This window comes from Heterodontus francisci, chromosome 36, assembly GCF_036365525.1.
Source record: "Heterodontus francisci isolate sHetFra1 chromosome 36, sHetFra1.hap1, whole genome shotgun sequence".
In the NCBI taxonomy this organism is placed as follows: Eukaryota; Metazoa; Chordata; class Chondrichthyes; order Heterodontiformes; family Heterodontidae; genus Heterodontus; species Heterodontus francisci.
The window spans coordinates 20,962,912-20,981,065 of record NC_090406.1 but is presented as its reverse complement, the minus strand read 5'-3'; the positions used below and the strand labels follow the sequence as shown (position 1 = coordinate 20,981,065).

Below are 18,154 nucleotides of genomic sequence, written 5' to 3'. Positions count from 1 at the left end.
CTCCCATCTCTGATGGTAGGGCTGCCAATTTGCCATTGCTGGAGGGTCTCCTATTGGCCCTCCAGCCTCAAGAGCCCACACCCCATCATTAATTGGACCATGAGCGTGCACCCCAGCTACTAATTGGCCTGCACTTCAAAAATTGTGTCGGGCACCAATGCAACATGGGGTCGGGACATGGAAATGCACCCGATGTCGGAGTCCTGACCCCAGAATTAAAATTCAGTCCATTAAGTGTCAATTACAACATTCAACTGGAGTCATCTGTAGACCAGATTGGGCTAAGGAAGGATTGGTTCTCTTCTCCAAAAGGACATTAGAGAACTAGTTAGATTGTACCACAATTGGAAAGCTTTTACGATCATTTTTTTCTAGCACCTGTGCACAAATTATCTGATTTATTGAATTCAATTTCACAATTTGGCATGATGGGATTTGAACTCTTGGTCTCTTTGCTGTTAGACCTGTATCATAACCACTAAAGTACCATGTTTGGCTATCCAATGGAAGGCAATAGGAAGTGTTGTCCGTCTGCACTTGCATAACTAAAACAGCACACCTCTTTCTGTTGTGTATTCAGTGAGTAAATCTCACATGGGTCTTACTGTCGGCAGCCACTGTGGAACTTTTATTTACACCTCCCTAACAGAGAGGGCAGCAGAGAGGCAGTATAACAAAATGCTCAGCCAGCTCGATACACTTCAGTTATTTCAGTACACTGCACTCCCTCCCCACTTAAACAAAAACTTATACAGCAAATTGTAAAATGATACATGAACATAATTTCCCAGAATACAATAATACCATGAAATTTAACAGGTTGGGTTGCATGCTTATTGTTACTGTAACCACAACTAAACATGTAAATTACTCTGGATATATTGGTTGTACATGCTAAAAAAATTGTTTTTCCTTAACACCAGTATATCTTTAACAAAATGATTATTTGACAAAAAGTAATGAAAAGAACAACTTATTTCTTCTTCCATCTTACATATTTTCAATTAACCTACCTGGCTTCTTTTTCTTTCTGCCTGGGTATTGTTATAGAAGTGATTCTTTTTTTTGTTGAAGTACTTTTTGAGGAATTCATAGTCAAACTGAATAAATGTTGGACCAGTTTTTCTTTCAAGAGGGCACTGAAAGAACTAGTTTGGCAACATTTTTTACTGGTTGTCATATGACTCAAGGTAAAAATAGAACAGAAACTCTAGTAACAGGGAAAGATGTGGGCAGAGAAGTCAGTCACGCACCCCTTGATAGGATAAGCCAGGGAGCAGCAATGCGTACTTGAGGGGGCAGAAAACTTGCAAGCTTTTGGTTGTAGTGTCAGTGTGTTTTACTTTGTGGATGAGATGAATTTAGCCTGCTGCTGAGAAATGTCAAGGAACGAGAGAAGACCATTAGCCAGTTCATTTTCCAGCACCTCTAAAAGACCCTGAGAAAAGTCCACTGTGTCAATTCATCTCATCTCCTGTCTTTGAGGAAATGTTTTATTCTGGGAAAAATAAACGATTGGGCAGCACAGTGGTGCAGTGGTTAGCACTGCAGCCTCACAGCTCCAGCGACCTGGGTTCGGTTCTGGGTACTGCCTGTGCGGAGTTTTCAAGTTCTCCCTGTGAATGCGTGAGTTTCCTCCGGTTGCTCCGGTTTCCTCCCACAGCCAAAGACTTGTGGGTTGATAGGTTAATTTGCCATTGTAAAAATTGCCCCTAGTGTAGGTAGGTGGTAGGAGTATTGAGGGGAAAAAGTGGGGATGTGAGAGGGAAAAATGGGATTAATGTAGTATAAGTATAAATGGGTGGTTGATGGTCGGCGTGGGCCGAAGGGTCTGTTTCGGTGCTGTATCTCTCTATGACTATGACTCTATTGGTAAGTGGTAAAATTTAAATACATGTTGTGACCTTTGGAGAAGTGGGACTAGAATAAACAGTGCACTCCTCCCACCTTGGTCACAACAGTATCTTTTTCCATTTGCTTAGCTCTGCTCTCCCAACATCTCCGACTGCGTCAACCCTGAACATTGACCACCAACTCCACTTAATGGTTGGGACTGTGAAATTGATTAATTAGTCTTAACCAAAGACCCTGACTCACTTTGCTATAATCGGTGAATTCTGTGATACTGGTAAACTTTCAGTTTCTTTGTGACTTGCACTTTCTTTCTGACTTTCACTTGGAATTTGGACTATAGGAGGTTTTTCATGCTCTCCATTTGTCAGATTTCCTCTTTCAAGCAGATGATCTAAATGACACTGATGGGACACTGTCTAATCTTCACTATATATGTGAATGTACCTAATCTTTTTACAATAACTCCAACTACATACTTCTCTTTATCACCTTGGTGGTTTTTCACCAAGATCTTCTGACCAGCAATGAACTCTCTAAGTTTCATGCCTTGAGTATCATGACTCATCTTTACTCAGTCTTGCTTTTCTCTTACTTTGGTGTTGACCTCAGGTTTAAGCAAACTAAACCTTGTCCCAGGAGTGTGCTTAAACACTAACTCATAAGGCAAGCTACCTGTTGTAATCTGTGTGGTTATTCTGTAAGAGAACAAAAAAATTGTCTAGCCTGCATCATAAAGAGAAACATGGAAATTGCTGCATAGCTTGTCACGAAGCAAATAACTCTGCAAAGACCTCTTCACAATTTGTACACTTTTTGTAGCATCATTCGATGCTGGGTGATATGGTGGTATTAGAGTGTGTTTGACTCCATTCTTATTCACAGAATCACAGAATGATACAGTGCAGAAGAGGCTCTTCAGCCCATCGAGTCTGCACCGATGCATTAAAGACACCTGGCCTGTCCACCTAATCCCATTTGCCAGCACTTGGCCCATAGCCTTGAATGTTATGATGTGCCAAGTGCTCATCCAGGTACTTTTTAAAGGATGTGAGGCAACCCGCCTCTACCACCCTCCCAGACAGTGCATTCCAGACCGTCACCACCCTATGGGTAAAAACGTTCTTCCTCAAATCCCCCTTAAACCTCCCACCCCTCACCTTAAACTTGTGACGCCTCGTAACTGACCCTTCAACTAAGGGAAACAGCTGCTCCCTATCCACCCTGTCCATGCCTCTCATAATCTTGTACACCTTGATCAGGTCACCCCTCAGTCTTCTCTGCTCCAGCAAAAACAACCCAAGCCTATCCAACCTCTCTTCATAGCTTAAATGTTCCACCCCAGGCACCATCCTGGTGAATCGCCTCTGCACCCCCTCCAGTGCAATCACATCCTTCCTATAATATGGTGACCAGAACTGCACACAGTACTCCAGCTGTGGCCTTACCAAAGTTCTATACAACTCCAACATGACCTCCCTGCTTTTGTAATCTATGCCTCGATTGATAAAGGCAAGTGTCCCATATGCCTTTTTCACCACCCTATTAACCTGCCCTTCTGCCTTCAGAGATCTATGGACAAACACGCCAAGGTCCCTTTATTCCTCGGAACTTCCCAGCGTCAGGCCATTCATTGAATACTTCCTTGTCACATTACTCCTTCCAAAGTGTATCACCTCACACTTTTCAGCGTTAAATCCCATCTGCCACTTATCTGCCCATTTGACCATCCCGTCTATATCTTCCTGTAACCCAAGACACTCAACCTCACTGTTAACCACTCAGTCAATCTTGTGTCATCCGCGAACTTACTGATCCTACACCCCACATAGTCATCTATGTCGCTTATATAAATGACAAACAATAGGGGACCCAGCACAGATCCCTGTCGTACGTCACTGGACACTGGCTTCCAGGTCACTAAAACAGCCGTCTGTCATCACTCTCTGTCTCCTACAGCTAAGCCAATTTTGAATCCACCTTATCAAGTTACCCTGCATCCCATGTGCATTTGCTTTCTTGATAAGTCTCCCATGTGGGACCTTGTCAAAGGCTTTGCTGGAATCCATGTAAACTACATCAACTGCACTACTCTCATCTACACACCTGGTCACATGCTCAAAAAATTCAATCAAATTTGTTAGGCATGATGACTTCCCTCTGACAAAGCCATGCTGACTATTCCTAATCAAATTTTGCCTCTCCAAGTGGAGATAGCTTCTCTCCTTCAGAATTTTCTCCAATAGTTTCCCTAACACTGACGTGAGACTCACTGGTCTGTAGTTCCCTGGCTTATCTCTAAAATCTTTCTTAAATAGTGGGACCACATTAGCTGTTCTCCAGTCCTCTGGCACCTCCCCCGTGGCCAGAGAGGAATTAAAAATTTGGGTCAGAGCCCCTGCAATTTCCACCCTCGCCTCCCACAGCATCCTGGGACACAAATCGTCCAGACTTGGGAGATTTGTCCACTTTTAAGCCTTCCAAAATCTCCAATACCTTGTCACTCCCTATGACAATTTGCTCAAGAACCTCACAGTCTCTCTCTCGGAATTCCATATCTACATCCTCATTCTCTTGGGTGAAGACAGATGTGAAGTATTCGTTCAACACCCTACCAATGTCCTCTGGCTCCACCTACAGATTTCCCCCTTGGTCCCTAATGGGTCCTACTCTTTCCTTGGTTATTCAGAAATATTTCAAACTCTTCTGAGATAAACTGTGAACCATTATCTGACACCAATAGTTCTGGCAACCAATAAATTGCAAACCAACTTCTCAAAACCTCAATAGTTTTGGCACTTGTGGTATTGGCCACTTGCTATAGCTATCGACCAAAACAAAATATTCTTTACCTTCCACTTCAAAGAAATTGACATGTTCTCTTCCCATGGTTTTCTTGTGTTTGACCATGGAATGAAAGAAACCTTGGATGTATCATTTCTCATTGAGACACACTTCACAACTTTTCACCAACTCTTCAATATCTCTATCTACCTTTGGATACCTATAGTAGCTTCCTGCTACTGTTTCCATACAGCCTATCCCTGTGTACTCTTGATGAAGTTCCTCTAACAATCTCTCTCTAAACCTTGGTGAAATAACGACTCTTAAACCTCATAGGAGACAGCCTTGATCTACCCTAGTTCATTTCTATGTGTAAAATAGTCCTTCAACTTCTCATCAATACACTCTTTAGAGCGGCCACTCATAACATAACAAGTACCTTACTGAGCACCACATCCTTGCGAGTTTCTTCAGATATTAAGGAAATCAAAGTGAATTCCTAAGAGCTGTTGTACACTTTGGATTAGTCCCAGGATAAGTGAACAACCCAAGATCCTGTAATATATAGGGGAACTCTTGGGATGGAAGTAACAGTCAAACAGGAGTGTTCTGTTGAGATTTAGAGATTATACGACTGCATGTTCTGTTAAGATTTTAAGTTCAAAGTAGAAGTGCTTCCAAATTGTAGTATGTTAATAGTGCTTTGCTTTGTTTAACTCTTATACAGTAAAGTTTTTTTGTTTAAAATGTGAAATCATGTGGCGTAATTCTTGTCAGCAATAACTGGGAATTCAACTTTCTCTTTATAAAAAGATCCTAACAGGATCGTAACACTACAGATGCAAAGCCTCTTAAATAAAAATGGAAAGAATTTCCTGCAAGCTTCTTCTAACCTGAAATTTATATGCAGTTATTACTTCCCTCCTCCAACTGACTTCAGTACTTTATAAACACTAATAGCCACCGCAATTTGCATGGTTGGACAACTTTTCCAGAGAATATATTGAGCATTACCCTTAAAAAGACCAGGTTAGCAGTTAATCAAAATCATGCCCCAGTCTGCCCATGGACAACTCCATGGGAGATTTCATGCCAACAGTAAATGCCTTTATTTAGATTTCAAGAAAATCTAAAACGATCCTGAAGTTCAGATACATATTAGCATAATCTATAGAATGTGATGTTTAAATGAAGGGTAAGGGTAGAACACTCTTGTAAGCTCTCAGGACTTGTACGTAACATCGGCTTTTGTAGTCAAATCCAATAAAATACTTCCTGCTTAAAAGTACTCTTTGAAAGCTTACTATTTTACAGACTCATTAGGTTGGGATATATTTACTTGAGGTCATATTAGGACGAACACATAAGTATCAGAGGTTAAACAGAACATATCAAAAGATTTTGCTTTCCTGATGGCAGTCATAAACACGGGACCGCAATGACCTCAATATCTGGGGCGCCAGCTAGTAAGAAGAGATTGCTCGAAGCAGCAGTATATTTTCAGTTAACTGAAATTATTAAAAGCATCCAATCACACATCAGAGTGCAAGTTTAATTCCCCCATTGCCCAAGCCATACTAAACTCTATATGTAAGTTATATTGGCAAGTGTTGGATGACATTTTCTTGTTCATATTTTATTATATAAATACAACATCCTTATAAGCATGACTTGAAGAACTAAAGTAGGTTGGTGTTGAAGCTCCTTTCTTTCTGAATGCTCCATATTAAGACATATATTCAACTCCCCTATCCCCAGAAGAAAACATAAGCGTGATAAGGGTGGCACAGTGGCGCAGTGGTTAGCACTGCAGCCTCACAGCTCCAGGGACCCAGGTTCGATTCTGGGTACTGCCTGTGTGGAGTTTGCAAGTTCTCCCTGTGTCTGCGTGGGTTTTCTCCGGGTGCTCCGGTTTCCTCCCACAAGCCAAAAGACTTGCAGGTTGATAGGTAAATTGGCCATTATAAATTGTCACTAGTATAGGTAGGTGGTAGGGAAATATAGGGACAGGTGGGGATGTTTGGTAGGAATATGGGATTAGTGTAGGATTAGTATAAATGGGTGGTTGATGGTCGGCACAGACTCGGTGGGCCGAAGGGCCTGTTTCAGTGCTGTATCTCTAATCTAATCTAAAACATGGATCAAGTTTAAGAATAAAGGAACCAGGTTAATTTTATTATATCAACTTGCCGTTATATAGCACCTTTAACCTAGTGAAATGTCCCAAGGCACTTCACAGAAGCGTAATCAGACAAAAATTGGCACAAAGCCAAAGAATATTAGGAGTCATGAGGACAGATGAGGAAAGGCTTGGTCAAAAAGGTAGGTTTTAAGCAGTGTCCTAAAGGAGGAGAGAGCAAGAGACTAAGAGGTTTGCAAACAGAGGCCGGGATTTTACCCCAGGTGGACGGGAGCAAACCCGCTTCCGCCTCGCCTGCGGATCCGACCCGTATTCTGCGGGTCGCCGGAATTCAATTGGCGTGAGGCAGGACTTCCGCCCACTTGAGGTAGGCAGTCCCCGCCTTCGACCAGTGGGCCGGCAGCTTAGTCCCAGCAACGCCACTGGGAGCAGTAGCCACTGCTGGAACTACAGCCGAGTGTGAAGACAAGATATCAGGGCGCCTGCAGCAAAGGTAAGTTTTGGTTACCTCACCGGGGTTAATCGGTCGGGTCCTGGCGAGGCAAGGGTGGTCGGCTGGGAGGAAGTGGGGCGTGTTGAGTGTTGGGGGTGGCTGGGGTAACGGGGGCGGCCCTCCATCAGGCACAGGGTGCCCGATCATGAGGGTCACCTGGGACATTCGAGAGCCGCCTGCTTTTGTCAGGCGGCTTCTCTTGGATCTAGGAATCTCGCCTGTCACGCGTAAAATCCGCGTGGAGGTGGGCAAAGGCCCTTAAGTGACCGTTAGGTGGCCACTTAAGGGCCTTGATTGGCCTGGGGTGGGCGGGCTGTTTGTAGCCACCACTGCCCTGCGTAAAGTGGTGGCAGAGGTGGAACGAGAAGAACTCCCAGAGCCTCCCGCTCCATTTCATGCCACCAGCACCACCACCCCCGCACCCCGCTCTTTGGGATGGCGTAAGTCTGAAGAAAAGCATGGATGAGGGTTTCGACTGCAGATGGATAGAGCTAGGAAATATTATGGAGGTCCAAGTAAGTGGTCTTGCTGATGAAGAGGATATGGTGTCAGAAGTTCAGCTTACGGTCACAAATAGAATGCCTTAGGCTTTTCTAAAAAAAAAGTATCAAAAAGATTTTATCAAATGTCTTCAAAATGCATGCCACAACTTCTGGATTGTGCTTACCCAATCTTTTTCGTTACCTTCTTACAGAATTAGTGAGAAAGAACATTGCTTCTAAATGCATGCTAATTATTCCTTAGGGTCCTATGGTCTTATATAAAGCACTGATAGCAGCTTGTATAATGGCCTTCAGCATTTTCCCAGGATTGATGTTACTAGTTGTAAAGAAAGACTTTTTGATGAGGCAAAAACAAAATTACTTTGAAAAAGAAAAACTCACAGCAAGATGAACAGGTAAATAAAAGTAACAGGAAGCTACAAAGGAAACAAAAATATTTCCTGTTTAGTATTATATGGCTCTTAAAAAAAAAACTTCACAGCTCATTCTGCTGAAAATGCAGAAGGAATGCATTACTGCAAGAGCATTTGACCACGTAGCCAGCTACTTCCAGAATTTCTCTTTTTTTTCCCCCCAATGGGGCTTCACAAACCTTTTACATTATTTTGAGTAGGAATGGATTTGTTGAAATCAAGGCTGTGTAGATATATATTGCAGGTTTTATAGACAACAAACAGCATTACAGTAAGACCATTTGAAAACTAACAGACTAGAAATAAACATTTCCTTGATGGATTAGCATCAACCTGTACATTTAAAACTATTCTTTCTTTAAAATGAAAGTATAGCAGAAGAGTTTGCTTCTATTTTTTAAAATTAAAGTAGGAGCTTCAGTCACTATACCAAGCATGAACATTAGTGTCTGAATTACATTTAGCATTGTAAATGGGGGTCCAAGTGTGAGGATTTTACAGGACTTAATGGCATTGCATAAAGTGAATAGAATAAACTTTGTCTGCTTCAGAATCACACTGTACTTTGGAAAATGTTACTGCAGGATCAAAAGAGCTTTAACAGCATTACAAGAAAGTGCTAAGCTAGCTTTACTGAGATTATTTCATACAGAGCCCCTTCTTCGTGTTCTGGAAGGTATTAATATTCTGCATGAGAACATACCATTAAATCCCAATGCAGCAGTACAAAGCAAAATAGTGTGGATGCTGGAAATCTGAAATACAAACAGAAAATGCTGCAATACTCAGCAGAAAAGGCACTATCTATGGAGAGAGAAACAAAGTTAACATTTTAGGTTGGTGACCTTTTATCAAAGAAGTAACATTATTAAAAAAATAAAAAAAGTTAATACTGACTAATCATTACTTTCCATAATCCTTTCTCAGCACAGTGCATACAACTATTGTGATGTAACAACAATAAGATTCAAAAAAACTAAAGTGATGAGGTTACACCCATATATATTTATGGCAGTTGACATTCGATCAAATCCTCAAACATATATACTCCCATTTTCTACACGTCATAAAACAAGTTTTTCCAGCTTTTTCTCTGGATGTGCAGCAGTGCCCTTTGATGAACATATTTAACATTGCTGGGCTATATTTCCTGCATGTTTTGTGCAGAAACATGCATTAAATACTTAGCACAAACATCTACTGGAGAAACAAATTATCAAGTTTTCCTACTGTCCTATATTGGTAACTTGAACAAGTTGATACTTACAGTGGGATGGATTCTTCATTTCAATACTCCTCTTAAACCATTCCTATCTACCAATTTGCAAGCAGTACCTGCCGTCCTCAGGTTCCCACTGTATAGAGCAAAGCAGTGCTTATACTAATAGGATTTAACATGGAAAACTCTATTCAGCTCCTTTCAAACTACATTACTCAGCTTTCAGTTCCAAAACATATCTAAGGATCGTCCCGAAACCAAACTCAGTGGCAATGTTTTGTTTGGATTTTAAAAAAAATCTTTCAGACCCTGGAGGCAGATTACAAAATGCACCTGTAAGTCACTTACTTTTATCTTACATACTCTAGTCACCTGGTCTGCAACTTGATTCTGAAGATAATTTTCTCCCTCTAGTCTGGTTGCTAGGTCATTGACAATGAACAACAATGAAACAGCTCTCAAAAGCTGAGTCACTTAGCCTGACAGTAACCTAACTCTCAATTGTCAATGTTTCCTTGCCAAGTAAAAAAAAAGAAAAGAAAAGAAAAACAATACTCAAGACATACTGATGAAACATTTTAGACCTCAATGAAAAACAAAATACAGCAATAGTGATCCAATGGTGGAAGTATTAAGGACTTTGAGCCCAACCTAATTATCCAAATCACTGTTAGTTCATATAAAATAGAAACTGATCATAAATGAACTAGAGAAAATTTTAGCAGTGCTTTTCAAAACCTTATCTGAGTAGAAAAAATTCAATATCAAAGACATTGTACTGCAGTTGGGTTGTTCCTACTTTTTTTCTTAGTCTCCATTTATCTTTATACACTTTTAAAAGCATTTATTCCACTTTGGCTACAGGAAATGAGCCAGTCTGAAGATTGCATACTGCGGGATTCAAATTAGACTGACAAGTTGAAGGAAGTGGAGAATGCTACATATTTTAGATTAGTTTCTCAATGTGGAAAATCATTATGGCAAAATCATTACAGCTTACACTTGAAATTTCTTAATTTTATTAGTTATAAGTGCCCAGTTAGCTGGCTCCTGATAAAATGAAGCTCCTAACGTAACATTTTGTAAGATTCAAACTGAAACACAAATGAAACTGCACTGTAAATGCAGCATAAAGTATTTAAGATTGTCCAATTCGTACAGACTAGTTCAATTACTACAATGCTTAGTCATTAAAAATGTTTCGTCCTGATAATCTGCAAGATGGCACATTTGGATGTGAATGTGACCACCCTGTGCCTCTACCACTGACCATATCGAAGTGTACAAGTCAGGGGAGGTCCTGTGATTGAAATGCTTTCGCCGGGCTTGGGGCAATGGTCCCTTCCTCTGAAAAGGCCAGAAAAAGTGGCATAAGAGCCCCAGGCAACTTCCCAGAAATATCTTACAGCTTCTAGTGTTGTAATGGCAACCCTCAGGTAAGCCCCACTTCAAGAGATACCAATGCTGACCCTACTCTCTGAGTCCCAAAGGTGAACGAGTCATGGGACTTCAAATGTTGAAGCTCCCACTCGTTGTGACCTTGCAAGAGGCAGGCAGAAGCTCCAGACCTGCAAGTCCATTCCGGAAACTTGAACGCAAGATCAGGAGCCGATATATCCAGGTTCCAGTTTTGTTTCCAGCTGTTCCAGTAGACTCCCACAGAAATTACAGTGGAAGTCTGCTGAATGGCTGCAGATTTTTGGAGATTTTCTTCATAGATGATCCATTTTGAAACTAAATTGAATAAAGCTACTTACTAAATTCTCAACAAATATCAGAGAAATTAAGCAATTTTTCCCATTCTTGTTCATGTATCTTTTAAAAATACATGTCCCTGTGGCTGGTAAGCATGCATATCTTCAAGTCATTGAATGGGAGACAATATGCAAGACTGGCCATTTTAGGCCAGTGAACCCTGTCATTGGTCCAAAGAAAGAGCTTTCATTAAACATTCTCAGCTGATAAACTTTCTCCCTTGAGTGACTGAAATGTGTATTTTTTTCAACGTGGCACAGAAGAAACCTTGTGTCAATTTTATGAAAAAAACGCAAGCTGAGTGAAAGTGACCTTACATAACACCAATAGAATTGAATTAAATGAAACAGGTCCTATTACTACTGAGTACAAGGCTCCTTCAAAATTTATAAGACAATATTCCAAACTAAGTCTTGCCCAATGCTGAATTACTTCATGTCTGAACTTAGCATCAGCAACAACAGGCTTAGTGCTGATGTAAAGATAGTCTTGTTTCATACACTGATGATGTCTGTATATACTGAATGCATTTGCGAGTTTCCTTAAAGTTACTATTCTAATGAGTCATTTACTGTATCTGCAGCATGCAAATTAGTTTCTGCAAACTAATTATATGGTCTTGCACATTACACTTATCCAGCCGCATAAGAATTAGCAAACAATTCAAAACTTTCAAACTCGGCAAGAGCACTGACTCCAATCAACAGCACCTTTAGTTAGATAGGACTCCCAAGATAAAAACAGAAAGTGCTAGATATACTCAGCAGGTCTGGCAGCATCTGTAGAGAGAGAAACAGAGTTTCACGTCAATGACCTTTCATCACTTTTGTTTCTTTCTCCATTGATGCTGCCAGACCTGCTGAGTCTTTCCAGCACTTTGTTTTTATTTCAGATTTCCAGCATCCACAGTATTTTGCTTTTACTGCCTAGTTTACCCTGCCCACCACCAAACACCTGTTCTCAGTTCTAAAGGACACACTAATGCCAGTGCATGCATAGCTTTGAACAAACCCAATGTATTTTCCCACAAGCATGCAGTCGGTGTACAATTATGTCACAAAATATGAACCAGATGTGTACTATAGAATGCTTAAGAAAATATTTATAAAAATTAAAAGTGTAGATCTGCATTTCCATGTACGTAACAAGTTTCTGTTTAGAAAAAGTATTGGCGAAGGGCTATTGAACCTTATTTATGTTCAATATCCTTCATATTTTCCATTCTAATCGGTAACTTTGAAATTGCTTAATGTCACATAATGCCCTGGAATCCAGTTTATATATGGCAATAAGTCACAATGCACAAAACTAAAAGCACAACTTAGGGTCTAGATCACCTAGTGCAGTGTCTTTTCACTTCTGGGACACCGGCCCAAAATCAGCTTGAACTGATGGAATGAAAGTGCTCTTTCTGCCACCTGCATGGGGCCTACATGAAATCAGTTCGCTCAATCTCAGAGTCAGTTCCTACAGAGTGTGGTTCCATAGCACAAAAACCCTCACATATTGCTGTCTCAGAGGCCAGACAATTGGCTGTTGTGGGAAATGTAAAGTATCACAGTTAGGTGCTGCTCCTCAGCAGATTTGGATTAACCTAGTGTAGAAACAGTACTCTCAAATAGTCCAGGTCATATCTGCCCCGAAATATCTGACAATAACAGAGGGTACTGTTACGACCAGGTGAGAAAGGTGTCTAGGGGTCCCTCTCAGCCTTCACCTGGTCTTACTGTAACAGGGTTTAATTTTAAACACACCGTGTTTTTAGCTCCCCCTCGGGGAATCCTTGTTCACTGCTTTCCAATTATAAGGCAAAGAAATCAGCACAAACAGCTTTTCATAGGTTTAAAGAAGAAAGCTTGAAATTTATTAAACTTGAACTTAAACTCCAATTTGGTTAACGTCGACGGACATAAGACGCACCCATGCTAGCATGCATACACAATACACACATGCAAATAAAGACAGAAAAGAGAAGAAAAATAAAGTGGAAAAGTTTGAGGCAACATCTGAAGTTTTTGTTACGGTTCGAGCTCACTGTAAAGTTCTTGATTGTAGGTAGATCTTGCTTTTCATTGGGGCCCAGTATTCTTCTTAAACCTTGTTCGCTGTAGGAGACTTTTCTCTCTTGGGGTTCATGTGCCTTCAGTGGATTCAGAGGCTTGTGAGAAAGAGATGGGAGCAGACAGGAGAGATCTTCTCAGTCCAGGAGAAAATAGTCTTTCTGAGTTCAAAAACTCTGTGGCTAGTTCAAAAAACCCTGGAATAGTCAGTTAGTCATGTGACCAGCTGATCCAACCAGTCCTGCATCACCCCAGCAGGCCCTGGAATATGCTTCCCCATCCCCTCACTGTCCGGTGATTAACATCCATTGTGGGTTGAATGAGTCAGGGAATGGTCGTTTGTCTACACAAGCACTGTCTGTTAGTATGCAAATGTTTTTTCCAGCTATGGCTAATCTGTTCAACAAGTCATTTCCTTGCTCCAGCAACAGTTAAAAATCAATGTTCATATGACAAAACCAATGTGCCTCATTCTTGGCAGGTGGGGACCTGCATGATAGCACAAAAACAAAATACTGATATTGCTCATATTGATTTGCACAAACGTTCACCGAAACGTTTGGACTATAGTTTTTTTTTGGCTCAGGCACAAAATTGACATGCCAACGACAAGGTTTAAATCAGAACAAAAGAAAACGTATATACTAGCCTCTCAGGCTGTGCCATGATTAAGCAAGTCCATTTTTGTTTACGATATGACCAAATTTTAAATGTGATCATCAAGTTATTAATGAAATGCTAATGCTTAATGGATGCCAATCACAAGATGATACACACATGACATTTTATCGACCGCACAACAATATAATGATAATAGTCAATTAGAAATAGCCCAAATAAAAACCCAAAAGTAGGCTAATTCCATCGAAAGAAATGTTCTTCCAACTTTGTTACTGAATCTATTGTAGCCGTATCAACAAAACATTGACCATCACAAAGCGACACAAAAAACAACAGATGGCCTTCAGTGGGCAGATCCCTGTGATGAGCCAAATCAGTTAAGCAGTAGACAGCAAATGAATTTAACACCACGACCAATACTCCATTTCAGTCAATGTCTTTGGAGCTCCTGATGGCTTAGTGGGTAATGCGCCACATGAAGTGTCACTAAGACCCACAGATCAAGATTGAACAGGCTAAATGCCCATTCTGTGTCGAGCTAGCCAGTCCTAAAGCAAGAGGCAGCAGGGATGTTCAAAGTGGGTTTAGTGTTCCCAAGCTAGGAAGAAAAACAAACTCAGCTAGAGTTCCTGCTTGTACAATGACTCCTGCTGGAAGTGTGAAAATATTAGGTGTGGGCAGGATTGAGTTTCTTAATGATAGCCCTCACTGTTCAATAATCTGATACATAACTACTGTCCAGATAAAATGAGTAGGAACTTGGGCATGGTCCCAGAAATAAGCTGGTAATCATAGATAAATCTTTTAGGAGAATGAGGAGGGGGTGGGCGGGGGGGGGGGGGTGGTGGCAGTAAAACAACAATTGCATTAACAGACACATGCTATGACAAACAAGGTTATTACAAATTTTCTTTCAAGCCAATACAATCTACAACAGAGCTGGGAGAAAACATAAGAAAAAGGTCTTTCATTGTTGAATAAACTGCCACTTTATCCAGTCATGCTCCTCCAACTGTTTAAGCATGCAACAGTCAATCTTTTGTGATTTCAGAAAATAGCACATAGGGAAGGAGATGCAACAGAACTGATAAGAAGCACCCCAGAAATACTAACATTTGCTGCAAGTCCTTGCCTGTACTCAGCATCAGCAGAATTTATGGTGGCTGGTGAAACAGCAAACCACAAAACACTGCTTGAAGCTTCATGAACAGCAAACCCAACCAAATAAATTTATACCTTGAAACAAGGCAAATTACAAAATGTTTTCACTTTAAAAATATACAGTTCAGTGAGTTTTCTCTGCCCATCTTATAGCATACTGCAAGATTTACTATCGGAAGTCAAAATGACACAGAGGCAAAGACATTTTTTAAATTCAGTCTTTATGTTAACCACATAGTTTGACACTACACACTTCTAAGAGGCCAACTTGTATCACACCAGGACACTTAATTTTCCAATGATTAAAATGTACAATTTTCCAGTTTTATTATCCTTTTTGATCTGTAGATCCAGTAAACTGCTCCCCTATTTTACACTGTTTCTCGCATTATTACCAGTACATTTCAACCAGTACATTGAAAACTTAAGCAATAAACACACCTAAACATTCACCAGAAACAAAACTGCGACAAATTAATTTTAAAATTCATTTTTTAAAATCAGTAGACTTACACGAGGACATCCTATATTGCACAAGTGTTGCAATATTGAGGTATTGAATGCTTCCAATGTATTTAATTTTATCACCTTCCTTGATGTGTAGAACCACAGTGCAGTTACAAAAAGCGTACTGTGGTGAGCACTTCCTTCAATTTAACAATAAGCAGCAATTCAAGTTACGAACATTTATTTACAGGCTAGATGGATGAACCACAGTTATGTGGTGTGCTGAATTTCTTATAAAACTATCTGAAGACATTTTGCCAAAATTTATTATATAATTGAATAGAGTGGGTAATGGGCTTGCACATTGTGCTTTCACTTCTAGGTTTGAATCCAACTCGAGTGATGGGACGATAATCATCTCCCCCTGGTGTTTGTAAGGTTCGCTTGAGAACACGATCAACCCACTATCTAGTGGGCACAAGTACATTTTTTAAAAAGTGCCATAAATTCACCACAATTTTGCAACCTTACCCAACAGACCATGAGCATCACTAATATAAGATAAGATGTTTCAATTTGCATCTGGCTAAATACGAAGGGCTCAGGATACAGTTTAAATGTTGCATCCCCTGGGTACTGATAGTCCTGACTTTAAACAAGCTCAGAAATTCACCCAATTGTCTGAGAGAATTCAGTGCCTTCATATTTATTGTTTACAGAGCTCAGATCATGTTGACATGATTTAAGCATCTTCAGAAAGCAGAGCTGTTCTGAAGGCACATAATAGTAATGTGATTTAAGGACATAAAGGAAGGAAAGGACTTGCATTTATATAGCACCTTCCATGAGACATTCCAAAGCACCTTACAGTTAATTAAGTACTTCTGACATATAGTCACTTTTGTAATGTAGGGAGACGGGGCACAGCAAGGAGCCACAAACAGAAATGAGATACATAACTAGATAATCTGTTGTGGTGATATGGGTTGAAGAATAAATATGGCCAGGGCACTGGGAGAATTCCCCAGCTCCTCTTCAACCATGGGATCTCTTATGTCAACCTAAGATGGCACCTTCAACAATGCAGGACTCTCTCAGTACTGCACTTCAGTGTCAGTCTGAATTATGCACTGAAGTTTCTGGAGTGGGCCTTGAACCCCCAACAACTGACTCAGAGGTGAGAGTGCTAACAACGAGGCACGGCTGACATCTATGATGAGATGTTGGTCACCAAAAATATAAGCCTGCTGCCCTTTTCTTTGTGCTAAAATTTTCTTTTGGAATAAGTGGCAGACAGGAACTGAGGCAAGTTTAGGAACAGGAAAAGGCCAGTCAAACATGTTCTTTACATTTTGTCTGATTTCAATCTTGTGGTCCTGGATGCTTGGTATCAATCTCCTCTTTCTCCAACCCAATTTATATTATTTAATACAGTGGGTAAATTATTCCAGGTATCCAGTAAACTATATGAAAAAGTTCTGCATAAATTCCCTATTTACTCCTCGGTTCCTAATTTTTAAATTACTTTGAATCCTGTCAGTGAACAATTTGATCTGATCAATGTTAAACTTATTTTCTAACAGATAGAATGCAACTTCCTCAGTCATTCCATATAGCATCAAATTCCAAGTTCTAAGATCATCCTGGTTGTTCTGTACTCCTCTCAACAGTTGTAATATTTCCTATGATGTGGTGATCACTACTTCACACAGCATTAACCTGCGCCAAACTTTAAGTCACCTATCCTAATATCGCCTTCTTTGGTTCAGTGTTAATTTGTGTCTAATCACACACCTGTGAGGTACCTTGGGATGTTTTATTACATTGAAAGGTGCTACATAAATTCAAGTTCTTGTTGCCATATGTAGTCATAACATCATTCTCAATTTGTTTTCAATCCCTTAGGGAATGAAACTGAATGCACTGCATTACGCTGACGTGGCTCCCAAATCGATTTCCTGAATCAACATGCTTCATAAAATGTTCCAGACAAGATATTTACTCCCTTTTCTTAAAAAAAAAGACATTCTTCTTACAAAAAAAAAGACATTTGATCATTTACATATTTGGAAATCCTCTTGATGGCATTCTTGGCTCAGTGGGAGCACTTGTACCTCTGAAGTCAGTAGATTGTGCATTCAAGTCTCACTCCAGAAACACGAGCACATAATGTAGGTTGACACCTCAGTCCAATTGAGGGATGACAACTGTCTGATGAGCGGTCTTTTGGATGAGACATTAAAACAAGGTCCTATCTGCCCTCTCAGGAAGATGTAAAGGATCCTGCAGCACTATTCAAAGAAGAACAGGGGACTTCTCCCAGGTATCCTGGCTAATAGTCAACCCTCAACCAACATTATAAATATGGTCATTATCTCATTGCTGTGTGTGGGACTTTGCTGTATGCAAAATTGGCTGCCATATTTCTCTATATTCCAACAGTGAATGCACTTCAAAGGTACACTATTGGCTGTAAAATGCTTTGGGATGTGGAGGTTGTGCAAGGCGCTATATAAATGCAAGTTCTTCCTTTCTTATAATTCAAGACTTTTTCTTAAACTTTTAAGTATTAATTCTTTCCTTTTGCTCCTCTATTTTCAAACTTACTTTTACTTGCTTATTTTACCAATCTTGCTCCTGTCGTTCAACTTCCTAATGTTAAAACAAACTTTCATTTGCATCATACTTGTACTATTGAATAGAGAAA

General features: G+C 40.3%; 1 protein-coding gene across 2 annotated transcripts in view; it reads right to left on the bottom strand.

Annotated features, from left to right (window-relative positions):
- The window catches only part of LOC137351645 (nuclear receptor ROR-beta-like), a 98,089-nt gene that overhangs the window by 43,341 nt on the left and 36,594 nt on the right, over positions 1-18,154 (bottom strand). The window contains exon 1 of one of the 2 annotated variants that reach the window (XM_068016295.1): positions 15,514-15,548. The exons of the other annotated variant lie outside the window; for it this stretch is intronic. Within the exon in view, the coding sequence (XP_067872396.1) occupies positions 15,514-15,523 (10 nt within the window). The 5' untranslated portion in view covers positions 15,524-15,548. Of the gene's footprint in view, positions 1-15,513; positions 15,549-18,154 lie in introns of those variants that run through there. 2 annotated transcript variants of the gene reach the window in all.